We start from the raw sequence: 16,902 nt of genomic DNA on the forward strand, positions 1-16,902 counted from the left end.
TGTGAATTCACCTTCTGTGCTGCACCTGATGAAATGCCTTCCATAAGTCCAGATATACTACATCTACAGGATCCCCATTATCAACTTTGCTTGTTGCATCTTCAAAGAACTCGAGCAAAGTGGTTAAACATGATTTGCCCTTCATAAAATCCGCCGACTGATGGATAGCGCTTTGCCTTTCCAAATGTTAACACAACGCAAACAATATAATGTATGTCAGTATATACAGATATTCAAACTAACACTAAGTTTTGCAAAATGAGAGACGGCAAGATCAATAAAAGAACAATGGTTCTTTTTTAAAGCTGGATTTTTAAAGGATGTATAGGCTTTATTAAATTCATATTTTGATGTATGAATAAAACTGAAAATATCACATATTTTAAAATATGCACTATCCTGCCACTGAATAAAATGTAAGCATTGTAGGTTTATTAATTGAGAAAACCAAATGAAGGAATAAGGCAATTTCGAACTCCACCAATGCTGAGAAGATAGGATAAATTAAGTAGTGAAAGAAGCATTTTAAAAGCATGTAGATTGTATCAGAAAGTGAAGAGTGAGGAGTACTTGGAAGAGTGAGAATAGGAGATGTGCATGTGGAGTAATGAATGTTTGCCGTACAACAACAAATGTTAATTTGCTGAAGGAGTTGCAGTTTTACAAGTCAGTTCCCAGTCATAGGATACGGTGCACAGCACTGGCTAACTAGGCCGGTACAATAAAGTTCCAGGGGCATCCTCTATACTTTTGATGGGATGAGGCTGTTTTGCACCATGGGATGCAATGGGGTCATTGATGGGGAACTATTAATTCTCCAATATATTAAACTTTTTATATAAATATAAGTTGTGTCATAACTGTTCCAATCATTGGTCAGAGGGAAGGAGTGATGGGAGTAGAGAAGCTGAACAGGCACCTTCATGTAGTTTCGGCAGAGGCGAACAAATTTTAAAAATATATGACAATACTCCAAGTTAAATCTGAGTATACCAGAGCCTAGACAGAAGAGCAACATAAAAATCTGGAAGCCACATGGTGCCACCTCTCACCATTTATATTACATATAAGGATTAGGTTGTTTCCTGGAGTTCAAGGAAATCCAGCTCATCCCTCCAGTGGCTGAGATAGATGTTTATTTCCAAAACACGTTTACGGTTGCGATTTATTTCGTCTGTGTGCAGCTGTAAAAAAAAATTGTCACTCTGTTGAAACTTAAATCATTTATTTGTTTATTCCCAGTCTTGTTTCTCGAGCTATATTCTTTCTTGTGCTGCCCTCCCTTCTAAAATACACTGTACTTACTTCTAACTGAGAAGATGGAGAAGGTGCTTAGATACCTGTTTGACCCATGTGGAATCTTGGAATTGTTTTGATTGCCTGAAGGGGCGGGAGAGAAAGTTTCCAAAGTTTTTTCTCCCGTATTGGTCCTTTGTCTTTTGCCTTTCCCAGGAGATTACATGGCCCCTGGAAGATTTGTTTTGCAATCATGCTCTAATCATTAAGAGATTTGATGGAGCAGTTTGCCTTTTCTTGCCTGGCAATCTTGAGGGTTCCATCTCCTACTGACGTTGCCCAGGAGTCAGTAAGGGATGCCTATACACAGTGATAAGTTGACATTTTTACTTATTTATCCCTTTCCCTCTTTTCCCTTTTCCTCCTAAGCACATAGCTCCCAGTAGCAGCCTGTCCAAACAGTTCAAGATTGAAAATGAACTGGCTTATGGGAAGAAAAACAGCTGCGTGTACTTGAAGCTAGACAATAAAAATATTGATGAGGCCTTAAACTGAGGTCCTATCAGCACTTTCAGCTGGACGCAAAAGATCGCATGGCATTATTTTGAAGTGGAGCCTTCTGCAGCAGAGTTCCACAGATTCACCACCCTTTGGCTGAAGAAATTTCTCCTCATCACTGTTTTAAAGGATCATTCCTTCAGTCTGAGGCTGTGCCCTCGGGTTCTAGTTTTTCCTACTCGTGGAAACATTCTCTCCACATCCACTCTATCTAGGCCTCGCGGTATCCTGTAAGTTTCAATAAGATCCCCCCTCATCCTTCTAAACTCCAATGAGTACAGACCCAGAGTCCTCAGAGTTCTTCACATGACAAGCTCTTCATTCCAGGGATCATTTTTGTGAACCTCCTCTGAACCCTTTCCATGGCCAGCACATCGTTCCTTAGATATGGGACTCACAATACTCCAAATGGAGTACATCCCTGCTCTTGTATTCTAGCCTTCTCGACATGAATGCTAACATCTTGAACAAGTCCCTTTGTGCTTCTGATTTCCCCATTTAGAAAATAGTCTATGCTTCCATTTCTCCTTCCAAAGTGCATAACCTCACACTTTTCCACATTGTATTCCATCTGCCACTTCTTTGCCCATTCTCCTAGCCTGTCCTTCTGCAGCCCCCTGCTTCCTCAGTGCTACCTGTCCCTCTACATATCTTTGTATCATCTGCAAACGTAGCAGCAGTGCCTTCAGTTCCTTCTTCCAAATCGTTAATGTATATTGTGAAAAGTTGTGGTCCCAGCACCGACTCCTGAGGCACACCACTATTACCGGCTGCCATTCTGAAAAAGACTCCTTTATCCCCACTCTCTGACTTCTGCCAGTCAGCTAATCCTCTATCCATGTCAGGATCTTACCTTAATACCATAGGCTCTCACAATCTCTTATGTCAAAGGCCTTCTGGAAATCTAAATAAATCACGTCCACTGGTTCTCCTTTGTCTAACTTCCTTCTTACCTCCTCAAAGAACTCTAACAGATTTGTCAGACGTGACCTCCCCTTAACGAAGCTGAGTTGACTCAATCCTATTTTATCATGCATTTCCAAGTACTCCGCGATCTCATCTTTAATAATGGATTCTTAAATCTTGCCAATAACCAAAGTAGGCTAACCTGCCTATAATTTCCCATCTTCTGCCTCCCTCCCTTCTTAAACAGCAGATTACATTAGCTACTTTCCAGTCCTCTTGTACCTTCCCTGCCTCCAATGATTCCTGAAAGATCACCACCAATGTCTCCACAATTTCCTCAGCCATCTCTTTTAGAACCCTGGGATGTAGTCCATCTGGTCCAGGTGATTTATCCACCTTCAGCCCTTTCATTTGCCCAGAACCTTCTCCTTAGTGATGTCCACTGCACTCACGTCTGCCTCCTGATTCTCCTGGAGCTCTGGCATCCCACTGGTGTCTTTCACCGTGAAGACTGATGCAAAGTAAATACTCAGTTCCATCTCTTTGTTTCCTATTATTACTTCTCCAGCCACATTTTCCAATGGTCCAATGTCTATTTTTGCCTCTCTCTTACTTTTTATATATTGAAAAAAACTCTTCCTATCTTCTTTTACATACGAGCTAGCTTACACTCATATTTCATCTTCTCCCCTCTTATTGCTATTTTAGTTGTCCTCTGCTTCCTTTTAAAGTTACTTCAGTAATGTAAGTGAAGTAAAGTTCAATCACCATGGGCGGGATTCTCTGACCCCCCCGCCAGGTTGGAGAATCCCCAGGGGGCGGCGTGAATCCCGCCTCACTGCTCCAACGCCGGCTGCCGTATTCCCCGATGCTGGTTTTTGGGCAGAGGTTGGGATCATGCCACGCTGGTCGGGGGCCGTTGGCAGTGGCACCCCCAGCAACTCTCAGGGCCCCGTTGGGCCGAGTGGCTGTCGGTTTCTGGCCAGTCCCACCCGCGTGGATTGGACATGGTCCCACATGCCGGGACCTGGCAGGTAAGTTGGCTGGTGCGGTCCTCCGGGGGGGGGGGGGGGGGGGGGGGGCTGGGGGGATCCGACCCCGGGGGGTCCCCCACACTGGCCTGGCCCGCAACCGAGGCCCATCGATCTGCAGGCGGGTCTGTGCTGTGGGAGCACTTCTTCGTTCCGCGCCAGCCCCTGTAGGGCTTCACCATGGCCGATGCGGAGAACACACCCCCCTGCTCATGCACCAGAATACGCCGGCCGATCGGCGCACGCACTGAACTACGCCGGCTGTTCTGCGCATGCGCTAACACGTGCAATCCCTTCGGCACCGGCTGACATGGCGGCAACCTCTCCGGCGCTGGCCTAGCCCCTGGAAGTGCGGAGAATTCCAAAACTTCCAGTCGGCCCAACGCCGGAGTTGTTCGCGCCGTTTTTTACGCCGGCGTCGGGCCATCGCGCCGATTCGGGAGATTCCCGCCTCGTGTATTTTCAGGTACTGCTGAGTTTCATAGTATAAATCAAGCTGGACGACCCTTTAGCTTCAAATTGTGTGACTATTCATTTGAACTGTAAATTAAAGCAAACCCTGCTGTCCTTACCTTGTCGATCGTATCCGCGGCCCAGCCATTCGCCCTCGTCACCATCTTGTCTTCTTGGTTGTCAATCTTAAGCAGGTGCAGGTCATGAGATGCATTAACTGTATTGATGACAGTATCTTTATCTACAAAGAGCTGTATAAAGAAACTAAATATTTTATGTGCTTAGAAAGCAAATCTTTGGAAATATTATAAAAACTTACATTTTTAATGTCTTTGGCATATCCCAAAATGCTTCAGGAGTAATTAATTACTTTAAGTGCAGGAGGAACTAATGATAGCTGCAAAAAATTACTGGTTTTTCTCTTGGAATAGTGGCCTGGCACTTAGTTTGCGATAACAGGGGCTGTCGACTCAGAGAAAGTGGGGCAGGGGATTGGCTGTAAAATAATTAACAGGGTCAGGCGTGTAGCAGATCGGGGGGGTCTCCTTTGTGGGGCTACCTCCGTGGTCTGAGTCCGCCATGGAGCACGGCATGGCTGCTGGAGGCCGCCGCCGTGCGCACGCAGGGTCTCTGACCCAGAAGTGCGTGGCCCGTATCTGCAGCAAAAGCTGCGAGATTTACTCTCGGTCCCTGCTAGCCCCCCTGCAGGGCTGGGAATTCATGCCCCTTTAATCCAGGATTTTCAGGAGTAAAAGTCCACCGTTTTGACGCCGGCGTGTGGACATAGTCCTAATAATGGAGAATCCAGCTCTGAGTTTCTGAAACTGAGAATCCCGCCCAGTGTGTCTAAGAATGATTACATTGTGTTTATGCCACAGAAAGAGCATTTGGTAAAAGAGGTCTGTGCTGCCATACAGGCTCCATACAAGCCTCTTACCACACATCTTCATCTAACCCTCAGCATATCCTTCCATTCTTTTTTCCTCATGTGTTATCTAACTTCCCCTCAACTATTCACTGCAACTATTCCTTGTCTAAGTGCATCCCAAATTATTTCCACTCCTTGGGTAAAGAAGTTTCTCAGCTCTTTATTAGATTGATTAATGGCTTACTTATATTTATTGTCTCTAGCTTTGGACTCCTCCATCACACAGTGGTGCCAGAGAGGGAAAGGGGAATAAAAAGAAGCATCAGTCTGAGCTGTGCTCACACACCTCCAAAGAACCAGCTTTAGAGGAGCATTGGGAAAAGATGTGCATGTGCCACACATTGATATTCTTGTTGGAGAGAAAAATATTTTTAAAATATTGAATGTTATACTTTCTGAAGAATATATATTCCTCAAAACTGTAGAAATTAAGAATTTTGATTTTCCAGATATAAACATGGAGCATCGTGTAGGAAAGTTCCTTCTCTTACTGCTCTGAGTTCTTCTGGCATTTCCTCTTCCCCTTCATTTTTTCCCATCTTGTCATAACTACTCATAGCGATTTCCAACATATTCTCATTATGATGGTTTTCCAGGTCACGACAGTGAGCTATTGTAGATTATGTTAAGGTTCCAAAGTCAGAAGTGCATTCTAATTTATTTCAGAAATAAATATATAAAGACACTTTTCATGTAGCTGCTTACTTTTGAAGGATATAGTTTCAGGGCACTAGACCTCAGGAATAAATGACTGCATCAGAGTGCTGCTAATTATGGAGGGTAATATAGATTCTTCTTTTCTCCCCCACATTATATGGGAATATGTGTTACAGATCCGAAATTGCGCTTAAGAAAATGGTGATGAGTTGCCTTCCTGAACTGCTGCAGTTTCTGTGGTTTAGGTACACCCACAGTGCTATTAGGGAGGGAATTCCAGTATCTTGACTTAGAAATGACGAAGGAACAACAATATATTTCCATGTCAGAGTGCTGTGCGACTTAGAAAGAAATTTGCTGGTGGTGATGTTCCCATGTGCCTGCTGCCCTTGTTCTGCCAGGCAGTAGAGATCACGGTTTTGGGAGGTGCTGGCAGAATCCGAAATGAGCATCAGTGAGCAAATTATTCTCGACTAAGTGTTGCTTGATAGCATTGTGATTTTGCCGATGATTGAAAGCAAGTGATGGGATAGTAATTCTGACAGCACCTTCCAAGCCCAAGGGAAGGGTTCGGGCAAGTTGTCCTCCAAGTTACACACCATCCTGACTTGGAATGATATCTTCCTTTCTTCATTGTCGCTGGGCAAAATCCTGGAACTCCTTTCCCTTTTTAAAAATATCTTTATTCAAACAGAAATTTTCAATATTACAAAAATAATTTCAACACAACCCATCCCAACCCAGGTTTCTGAGACTACCACCCCTCCCCCTCCCTAACCCCCAGGTCCCTCCCGACAAAGAATAACAGAATAGACTGACCAATACTATCCCCCCCCGGCAACAGCTGACGGTAATCAGGTCCCTAAAAAAGGCAATGAATGGCTGCCACCTTGAGTAAAACCCATCCGCCCCTCAAAACAGATATACCACTTTGGATACTGTTATGGGGTATGTCCTCTCGGAGGAAAGCAGCAACAGCCAAATTTGTTGCACCACGTTTGGTTCTGCTGCAGAGGGGAAGAGTAAAGCGTTGGAATGCAATAGTTATAGGGGGATCAGGGCAGCACGGTGGCGCAGTAGTTAGCACTGCTGCCTCACGGCACCAAGGATCTGGATTCAATCCTGGGCCCGGGTCACTGTCTTGAGTGGATTTTGCACATTCTTCCCATGTCTGCGTGGGTCTCACCCCACAACCCAAAATTATGTGGAGGGTAGGTAGATTGGCCATGCTAAATTGCCACTTAATTGGAAAAGAAAGAATTGGGTACTCTAAATTTTTGTTAATTTATAGGGGAATCAACTGTAAGAGGAATAGATAGGCATTTCTATGGCTGCAAGCGAGACTCCAGGATCGTATGTTGCCTCCCTGGTGCTAGGGCCAAGGATATTTCGGAGGGGTTACAGGACATGCTGGAGGGGGAGCGTGAACAACCAGTGGTCGTAATACACATTCCTGCAACAACATGGGTAAAGAAAGAGATGAGGTCCTAAAAGCAGAACATAGGGAGTTAGAAAGAATGTTGAGGAGTCGGACCTCAAAAGGTAGTGATCTCAGGATTACTACCAGTGCCACGTGCTAGTCAGAGTAGAGATAGCAGGATATATTGTACAAATACGTGGTTTATGAGATGGTGTGAGGGGGTGGGTTTCAGATTCCTGGGGCACTGGGACCAGTTCTGGGAGAGGTGGGACCAGTACAAACTGGATGGGTTACACGTGGGCAGGACTGGCTTGGGCGAATATCCTCGGGAGAGTATTTGCTGGAGTGGCTGGGGAGGATTTAAACTAAAATGGCAAAGGGATGGGAATCTATTTGAGGAATCAGAGGAGGAATAAAGGACAAAAACAAAAGTCAAAAAGGGGAATAATAAAAGTGATTGGCAGAGAAACCAAGGGTCAGACTCAAACAGGACCACAGTGAAAAATAGTGGGTTCGGGATAAGTAATGTTAAAAAGACAAGCCTAAAGGCTTTGTACCTTAACACATGGAGCATTTGCAATAAAGTGGATGAATTAACCGCGCAAATAGATGTAAATGGGTATGATATAGTTGGGATTACAGAGACATGGCTGCAGGGTGACCATGGATGGGAACCGAACATTCAGGAGTATTCAGTATTGAGGAAGGGCAGGCATAAAGGAAAAGCCAGTGGTGTTACATTGTCGGTTAACAAGGAAATTAACATAATAAATGAGGAATGATTTACCTCCAACAATGTAGAATCTATATGGGTAGAGCTAAGAAACACCAAGGGGCAAAAAACATTAGTAGGAGTTGTGTATAGACCCCAAAGCTGTAGTGGTGATGTTGGGAATGGCGTTAAACAGGAAATTAGAGACGCATGCAACGATGGAACATCTATAATTATGTCTGATTTGAATCTGCATCTGCATTGGGCAAATCAAATTAGTCACAATACTGTCGAGGAGGAATTCCTAGAGTGTATATGAGATGGGTTTCTGGACCAATACGTTGAGAAACCAACTAGAGAACAGGCCACCTGTTGTCAACCTCCATGAGATTAACAAGATTAACCTGACTGATCTCCCTGTGGGACTCGGGGACTATGAGCTCCCCTGCTGAGGAGCGGAGGCCCAACAGCAGAGCTCATCAATTTCACCTGATAAAAGCTGGCCCAGAAGGGAACCAGCAGCTTCGGATGATCCCATCTGGGACTAGTTGTGCTCTCCGCCACTGTGCGGCTTTACTTTGTTCCAGAAATAAAACATCTTGGACTAACTTTTTAGGGACTCCTCAGAACTACTATGTTATCTAGTCTGGGCATTGTGTAATGAGAAAGGAATCATTGACAATTTAGTTATGCAAGATCCCTTGAGGATGTGCGACCATAATATGATAGAATTTTTCATCAAGGTGGAGTGAAGTACTTGATTCTGAGACTCAGATCCTGGATCTTAATAAAGGAAACTACAATGATATCAAGTGCAAGTTAGCTATGATAGATTGGGAAACATTACTTAAAGGGATGATGGTGGATAGACAATGGCAAATCATTCAAGGAGCGTATGGGTGAACTGCAACAATTCGTTATTCCTGTTTGGAGCAAAAGTAAACGGGAAGGTTGGCCAAACCATGGTTTGCAAGGGAAATTAGAGATACTATTAGGTGCAAGGAAGAAGCATACAAATTGGTCAAGAAAAACAACAGACTTGCGGATTGGGAGCTGTTTAGAATTCAGCAATGGAGGACCAAGATATTGATTAAGAAGGGGCGTACAAGAGTGAGCTTGCAGGGAACATAAAAACTGAATGTAAAGGTTTTTATAGGTATGGGAGGAGAAGAAGATTGGTAAAGACAAATGTAGATCCATTACAGTCAAAAATGGGGGCATTTATGATGGGGAACAAAAACATAGCTAACCAAGTAAATCGGTACTTTGTATTATGACCCTCTTGGGAGCTAAGAACTGTGCTCCATTTGATTTCCCTCTTACACAGCTGAGTATGAACTCCCCCGGTAATTGGGGGCTGGGCTTCCCCAAAACAAGGGAAAATTACTCTGTATAAAAACCCTGAGCTGGTGCAGGTCAGGAAGGGTGGCCCCATATTATTGATTCCGGGACCAAGAAACCGCGGAGCATGGCGGACAAAACAGTTCCATACTCACAAAACTTGGCTATCTTTCATAATAGAGATACAAACTTGGGAATCGACCTACTGTCACAAACTCGTGGAATGTTTGTATATCCAGCATCGCTGGGTATGTGAGACTCTGGATCACCCTGAATGTATGCGGTCTGCAGGCAGTCAGCAGTATGACCATCTGGCACTCGTTCTTCATGATATTGTTGGCTTGGAAGAAATAATGCATTCGTTCAGCATATTGGTTCCAGTTTTCAACGTTGGCGTCAAATGCATCTAACCGCCCAAACAGAGGCATGGCAAATCAAAAAACAAATCCAAACCTGGATCCAGAACATCAGGGATGTACCTCAGCTTAGTAGGTCACAGTGTTGACAGCAAACCAGTTTACTCCTTGTTGCCAGTTTAGTAAGGACACGGGTAGCCCACATCAAGTAAAATATGAACAAAGTTTTATTTAAAGAATGATATATACACTATCCGGTAGATCCCTACCAGTTTCCTCTCTGGCTGACCTTATATACATCAGGTAATATCGGAACCCCACCCCTAGCAAGGGAGCTCGCACTCCGCAAGGAGCACAAGGAAGACCAGCATTCCGACCCTGTAGATCCCGTGCGGAATATTACACCTGTATACTCCAACATTTCTGGTATCTTATTTGTGTCTTCCTTTGTGAAGACAGCACCAAAGTGTCGAACGTGAACAAGAGAGACAACAGGAACACACGGTAGGGTATAAATGAATGACTTGTTTATTACGGTGTACCGAATCACAAAAACTACTACTGCTCTCCCCAAGTTTATACAAATACAAAACGAGTTTGTTACAGTTGTGGCACAACACTTTAATCCAACTCCATAGATAACCATTCAAAGATATTGGTTTAATCTGGCAGAGAGATCCACCAGTAGGTCAGTTCCCAAGTTTGTATCTCTATTATAGAAGGTAGCCAAGTTTTGTGAGTATGGAACTGTTTTGTCCGCCATGTTCCACGATTGCTTGGTCTCCGGAATCAATAATATGGATATCAGAAAAAGCTTTTAGGCGAAGCCGCCCTAACTTTCAACATGTGCTGCGGCTCTCCCTGTCTCAAGAAAGCACAGAACATGGCGCCCAAGAGGTGCAAGGGATGGAGATGAACATCTTGGGGCATCACCCTCACATGTTGCCACTGCGGCCTGGACCAAATGCCACTGCAACTCTGACCTCTGGGCAAAGAGCCGGCCGGCGAGACATGCAATGTCTCCAGGCTCAGCCAAAGGTGATTCCAGCCCATGTGTGAAGTATGGCTGCCGGTCTAGGCATACCTGCAGGCAGCAGGACAGTGCTCCAGGCGCCCCAGGTGAAGTAGGTGTCGGGCCTTGCATCCGGATGACCCAGAAGAGGCAGAGGATGAGGCTGAAATGCAACTGAACTGTTTGGAAGTATCCTGTGTGGCCCCTATTCATGTTCCAATACAAGTGAATGGTCATATACTCCAAATTGAGCTGGATATGGATGCAGTTGTTTCTGGGGTGGTGCAGAGCAATTTTGTCTTATCCAACAAGGGGTGCATACTTTGTCTTTGGCTGACATGGTGGTTCATTTGGCCACTTGCAGGGGAATGACTAAATAAAGTGGGGTCTACCCTCACTCCAGTGGTTTATGGATGACAATTGGTGCACCTTCCCCTCATTGTTGAGCAAAAAAATGGCCCAAGCCTGTTGAGCCGTGATTGGCTACACTGGCTGCAGTTGGATTGGCAGCATATCCTCCAAGTGGGGTCTGGCAGTCTGTGGCTGTGCTGAGCAAATTCCTGGAGATTGTCCGGCCAGGATTTGGTACCATAAAAGTGGCTGTGGCCAAAATCCAAGTGGCCCGGAAGCCCTGCCCTAATATTTTCATGCTCGCCTGCTATGTGGAGGTGGAGACCTTTGGCGTTAATAGAATGGGCATTATTGGGCCTGTGCGCTTCGCTGATGGTGCACCGTCAGTGGTCCCCATAATGTAGTCAGATAAGGCAGTCTGCCTCTGTGATGACAATAAATTCACAATGAACTTGGTTTCAAGATTGGACCGTTACCCTTTACCACACAGCGAGGATTTGTATGCAACATTGGCTGGTGGCTGTATGTTGACGAAATTCGAAATGAGCAACGTTTATCTACAGCCACAGCTCGATATATCCTCACAGAATAATGTCACTATTAATATGCAACAGGACTCTATGAGTACAGCTGACTCCCATTTGGAGTATCCTCGGCATGCACAGTATTCCAGCAGGTCATGGTTTGGTGAATGTTGCAATTTACTTAGACGACATCAGTCACAGGTACCATGGAACAGGAATATTTTCAGAACTATGAGGTGGTACTGAAGTGGTTTTCTGAATAAGGGGTCCGCCAATACCATGTTATTGCATTTTTCACACAAACTTTTATTTATTTATAAATTTAGAGTGCCCAATTATTTTTTCCAATTAAGGGCAATTTAGCGAGGCCAATCCACCTACCATGCACATCTTTGGGTTCTGGGGGTGAAACCCACGCAGACACGGGGAGAATGTGCAAACTCCACATGGACAAGGGTTAACAAGTTAATGATAATGATTCATATCACTAGAGGGAACCACAGAGGGGTCATATATATATTATGTGACTTGGGGATTCTGGAATTAGAAGATTAAGAAGATTAGATAGTGAGAGGATTAGATAGTGAGGTGTGATAGAGAGCAGTTGTATACTTGAGAGTTCTGTAAGTTACAGATAGCATAACTTTATACAATAACCTTCTACTTTAGGAATGTGAACGAATCTTAGTAGTGTAAATAAATTTATAGGTTGTTTATAATGAAGCTTTGTGTTCTTTATTCAACACTACGCATCCAAGCCATCCAGATAAAGCAGAATAGAGAACACGCAAAGTTAATATTGCAGGATGATGAACTTTTATCAGTTTGATGCCGTTTTATAGTGTGTCAGTTTTTAAATTGGGGAGATGAAAATGGGAAGGAAGACATGATGCAAGCCTACAATTCTGAGGCATATAGATATTGACACAAGCAGACAATTTAACCTGGACAGTGAGTGCAGAATTAGAGAATTTAATTTCAAAATCAGTCAGCCTCAAGGAAGACTGGAGATTAGAAGTTACCTTGTGTCATACCAGTGGACTTCTGGCAATAGCAGTTGATGCAATGTCACTTAACATTCAAAATGTTAAATAACTGATTATGATCAGGATTAAAAATTATGAAGATATACTGAGATAATCAAACATCTCGGAATGATTTGGTTCCTGTGGTGAAATGTGGGAATTGGATGAATATTCCTCAGTTTTGCTGGGATAACTTTTGAACATCAAGAAGTATTTATATAGAACATACCCCCAGATTTCTAAATGGAATGGATAGATATGGTGACATGCACCTGGTCTGTGGAAATGTCTGTCTTGACTGGATAAAGCTTGACCCCAGTCAAAGAGCCCCTTTTTTCCTATATTTTCAATAATTTTATATATATCAATAAACGTTCAAACAAAATGATTTCCCAATGATTTTTCTCATTTGATGCTTTCTTATGTACTGAAGTTAATTTTTCTGGCAGTGTTTACATCAAAGGATATAGAGCTTGTACATTTTCAACATAAGTTGAAACTATTTCTGAAATATTTCGTTCAAAATCCCTCATAGTTTCCTGGAAAACCAAACAAAACAAAGCATTAAAACTAAAGGCTGAAACACAAATATAGCAAACTGACCAACGTTTTGCCCCTTCTCAAGAATGCCCCTAAAGAACTTACCGACATTCATCCTCACTGTATTGAAATCAAGACTCCATTTTCTATTCTCATCACATTCTGTCCTAGCACTTTAAAACAATGGAACTCCTTCACTTCCTTCAGTCCTATCCCTCTTTCTCCTATCATCACCAAAGTGTAATCCCAAACTTGGTCTCACCTAATCATTCTTTTCTAATTTGCATGCATTCGTTCTTACTTTGAACTTTGATCTGGTCTTGTATTGGGTTTTGGCCATTTGTATTTCTCAACAAAACACATATTTTTCCACTCATTTGAGGGAAATTTCAGGAACCATAAGGCAAAATAAAAGTACCCATTGGCAAAACATTGCAGTGTGAACCAAGCATAGAACAACTGGAAATTGTTTACACTACCATGATGGTAACACCCGTTCAGGCAAAAATAGTAGCTAGTTGCTGTTCATTTTATTGGGTAACAGTTCACAAGAAGATTCTTCATTAAAAAAACCCACAGAATACCTTCAAGTCAATGTCAAGTACCTTGGTTTTATCTCCTGCCAGTTTCTGCTCCCATCATGAAGGTGATAACTTGTGTTGGGATGCTTCACACAAACCTGGTTTAGGGGAAGCCCAGGCAAAAATGGTAACAATCAACAGCTACACTCCCACCCCTGTCATGTTTTCCAATTTTGTCCACATCTAAAATCTGCACACTTGGATTTTTCAGTTGGAGGTCATTCAGGAACAGGAACCATGGCTTATTGTTACCATCCCTAGTTTATGAACACAGATCACATTACCTCTGTCCTATCATGATCAACTCGATCAGAACGGAGCTACTCTGTATCAAACCAATAGATGGCTTTAATATCATAATTTTGTGGGCGGCAAGGTGGCACATTGGTTGGGATTGCTGCCTCACAGCTCCAGGGTCCCAGGTTCAATTCCGGCCTCGGGTTACTGTCTGTGTGGAGTTTGCACTTTCTCCCCGTGTCTGCGTGGGTTTCCTCCGGTTTCCTCCCACAGTCCAAAGATGTGCAGGTTAGGTGGATTGGCAATGCTAAATTGCCCCTTAGTGTCCAAAAGGTTGGGTTGGGTTACTAGGTTACAGGAATAGGGTGGAAGCGTAGGCTTGAGTAAGGTGCTCTTTCCAAGGGCCAGTGCAGACTCGATGGGCCAAATGGCTTCCTTCTGAACTGTAAATTCTATGATTCTATAAGTCATTTGGGGATATACAAGAGAACTTCATATTGAGTTTCCATGAAACAGTGATAATTCAGAATGTATTTGTAGTTTCAAGATGCTGATTTTATAGCCGGAATTATTTATTATTTGATTTGGCAATAAGTTTGGTAATTTTCTGAATAAGTTGGTAATTTTCTTTACTAACTCTTTTATAACCTGTGAGCTATGTAGAATTTGGCTTTTCACCCTGTAGTCTTGGCCCTAAGCCTACTGGGAAATATGGCCAAGTTAAAAGATACACTAGAGCCTGGTGAGTATTTGTAAAGGTACCAACAAAGCGAAGACACCAGCAAAGCTTGATGGTTAAAAAGGCTAACACTGTGTCAGCATAAGCTGCAGAGGTCTGCAGTGAAGAACAGGATGTACAGTCAGGGGGAGAACACAGGAGCTGACTGGACAATGGCTGTTGCTATGCCTTGCACAGACAGTGATTGAACACACATCCCTATGTGTAGTGTTACACCATGTGAGTGAATCACCACTCTTTAAACATTCGTGGCCAGAAAATACATTAATTAATTAGTGTTGTCCTGCGAGCACATGACTAGAAGCATAAGATCAGTGCCAGCAAGTTCTGTATGAGGAAAGACAAAGATTTCATCACCAGAACCTCGAGAGACAACATAGCAGAAGAAAGAAGCCTCAAGCCTCCAGCTTAAAGATGGAGTGTGATTCTCACTTATTCCTGGCCAAGCCTCCACAAATCCACAACTAGAAGTTAGATAAATATTAACAGTTTACCCAATGCTTGTGAACTTGTAGAGGTAGCAAAGGAAGGTAGAATCATCTGTGTATGATAGAATCTCTATTGTAGTAGTGTTAAGCATTGGGATCTTATATTGTGTTCAATGCCAACACAAGTTCATTAAAGATAAAGTTGTTGGATTTCTGGTGGCGCTCGTGGGCGGAGTGGTCACACAAAGAGATGGCTCCTGCCTGTAGACCTCTTTTTAGTCCCTTTAGACCCAAGGAACAGACACCAAACTGATTAAAAAACCGGTAAAAAGCCCTACAAGAGAGAAAAGCAGTTGGAACGGAACGGCGGGGCTGAGCAAAGAGTACGGGACAGCTGGAGTGGCGGAGCTGAGTCCAGAGCATGAGGCAGTCGGAACGGAACAGCGGGGCTTAGCCTAGAGTGCGAGGCAGCTAGAGCGGCAGGGCTGGGTCCCGAGTGCGAGGCAGCCAGAGCGGCAGGGCTGGGTCCAGAGTGCGAGGCAGCCAGAGCGGCAGGGCTGGGCCCAGAGTGCGAGGCAGCCAGAGCGGCAGGGCTGGGCCCAGAGTGCGAGGCAGCCAGAGCGGCAGGGCTGGGTCCAGTGCGAGGCAGCCGGAGAGGCAGGGCTGGGTCCAGAGTGCGAGGCAGCCGGGGAGGCAGGGCTGGGTCCAGAGTGTGAGGCAGCCAGAGCGGCAGGGCTGGGCCCAGAGTGCGAGGCAGCCAGAGCGGCAGGGCTGGGTCCAGAGTGCGAGGCAGCCAGAGCGGCAGGGCTGTGTCCAGAGCACGAGGCAGCCAGAGCGGCAGGGCTGGGTCCAGAGTGTGAGGCAGCCAGAGCGGCAGGGCTGGGTCCAGAGCACGAGGCAGCCAGAGCGGCAGGGCTGGGTCCAGAGTGCGAGGCAGCCAGAGCGGCAGGGCTGTGTCCAGAGCACGAGGCAGCCAGAGCGGCAGGGCTGGGTCCAGAGTGTGAGGCAGCCAGAGCGGCAGGGCTGGGTCCAGAGCACGAGGCAGCCAGAGCGGCAAGGCTGAGTCCAGAGTGCGAGGCAGCCAGAGCGGCGAGGCTGGTCCAGAGTGCGAGGCAGCGGGCCAGAGCACGAGGCAGCCGGGGCGGCAGGGCTGGGTCCAGAGTGTGAGGCAGCCAGAGCGGCAGGGCTGGGTCCAGAGTGTGAGGCAGCCAGAGCGGCAGGGCTGGTCCAGAGCACGAGGCAGCCGGAGCGGCAGGGCTGGGTCCAGAGTGCGAGGCAGCCAGAGCAGCAGGGCTGGGTCCAGAGTGTGAGGCAGCCGGAGCGGCAGGGCGGAGTCCAGAGTGCGAGGCAGCCAGAGCGGCAGGGCTGGTCCAGAGCACGAGGCAGCCGGAGTGGCAGGGCTGGGTCCAGAGTGCGAGGCAGCCAGAGCAGCAGGGCTGGGTCCAGAGTGTGAGGCAGCCGGAGCGGCAGGGCGGAGTCCAGAGTGCGAGGCAGCCAGAGCGGCAGGGCTGGGTCCAGAGTGCGAGGCAGCCGGAGCGGCAGGGCTGGGTCCAGAGTGCGAGGCAGCCGGAGCGGCAGGGTTGGGCCCAGAGTGTGAGGCAGCCAGAGTGGCAGGGCTGGGTCCAGAGCACGAGGCAGCCAGAGCAGCAGGACTGGGTCCAGAGTGTGAGGCAGCCGGAGCGGCGAGGCTGGTCCAGAGTGCGAGGCAGTCGGGGCGGCGAGGCTGAGTCCAGAGTGTGAGGCAGCCAGAGCGGCGGGCTGAGGTCAGAGCGCAAAGCAACTAGAGCGGTGGTGCTGAGCCCAGTGCACGAGGCAGCCAGAGCGACGAGGCTGAGTCCAGAGCACGAGGCAGCCAGAGCATCAGGGC

The 16,902-nt window shown here is 45.8% G+C and overlaps 1 protein-coding gene across 2 annotated transcripts in view; it reads right to left on the reverse strand.

The window, feature by feature from the left end:
* Nucleotides 1-316: 316 nt before the first annotated feature.
* drc3 (dynein regulatory complex subunit 3) overlaps nt 317-16,902 on the reverse strand; it is a 107,140-nt gene continuing 90,554 nt past the window's right edge. The window contains exons 9-12 of one of the 2 annotated variants that reach the window (XM_038820598.1): nt 12,979-13,049; nt 5,604-5,727; nt 4,304-4,435; nt 318-1,184 (exon numbers count right to left, since the gene is read on the reverse strand). In XM_038820598.1, the coding sequence (XP_038676526.1) occupies nt 1,074-1,184; nt 4,304-4,435; nt 5,604-5,727; nt 12,979-13,049 (438 nt within the window). In that variant the 3' untranslated portion in view covers nt 318-1,073. Of the gene's footprint in view, nt 1,185-4,303; nt 4,436-5,603; nt 5,728-12,978; nt 13,050-16,902 lie in introns of both variants that reach the window. The other variant, XM_038820599.1, reaches the window with a different exon arrangement.

This window comes from Scyliorhinus canicula, chromosome 15 (assembly GCF_902713615.1).
Source record: "Scyliorhinus canicula chromosome 15, sScyCan1.1, whole genome shotgun sequence".
Classification (NCBI taxonomy): domain Eukaryota; kingdom Metazoa; phylum Chordata; class Chondrichthyes; order Carcharhiniformes; family Scyliorhinidae; genus Scyliorhinus; species Scyliorhinus canicula.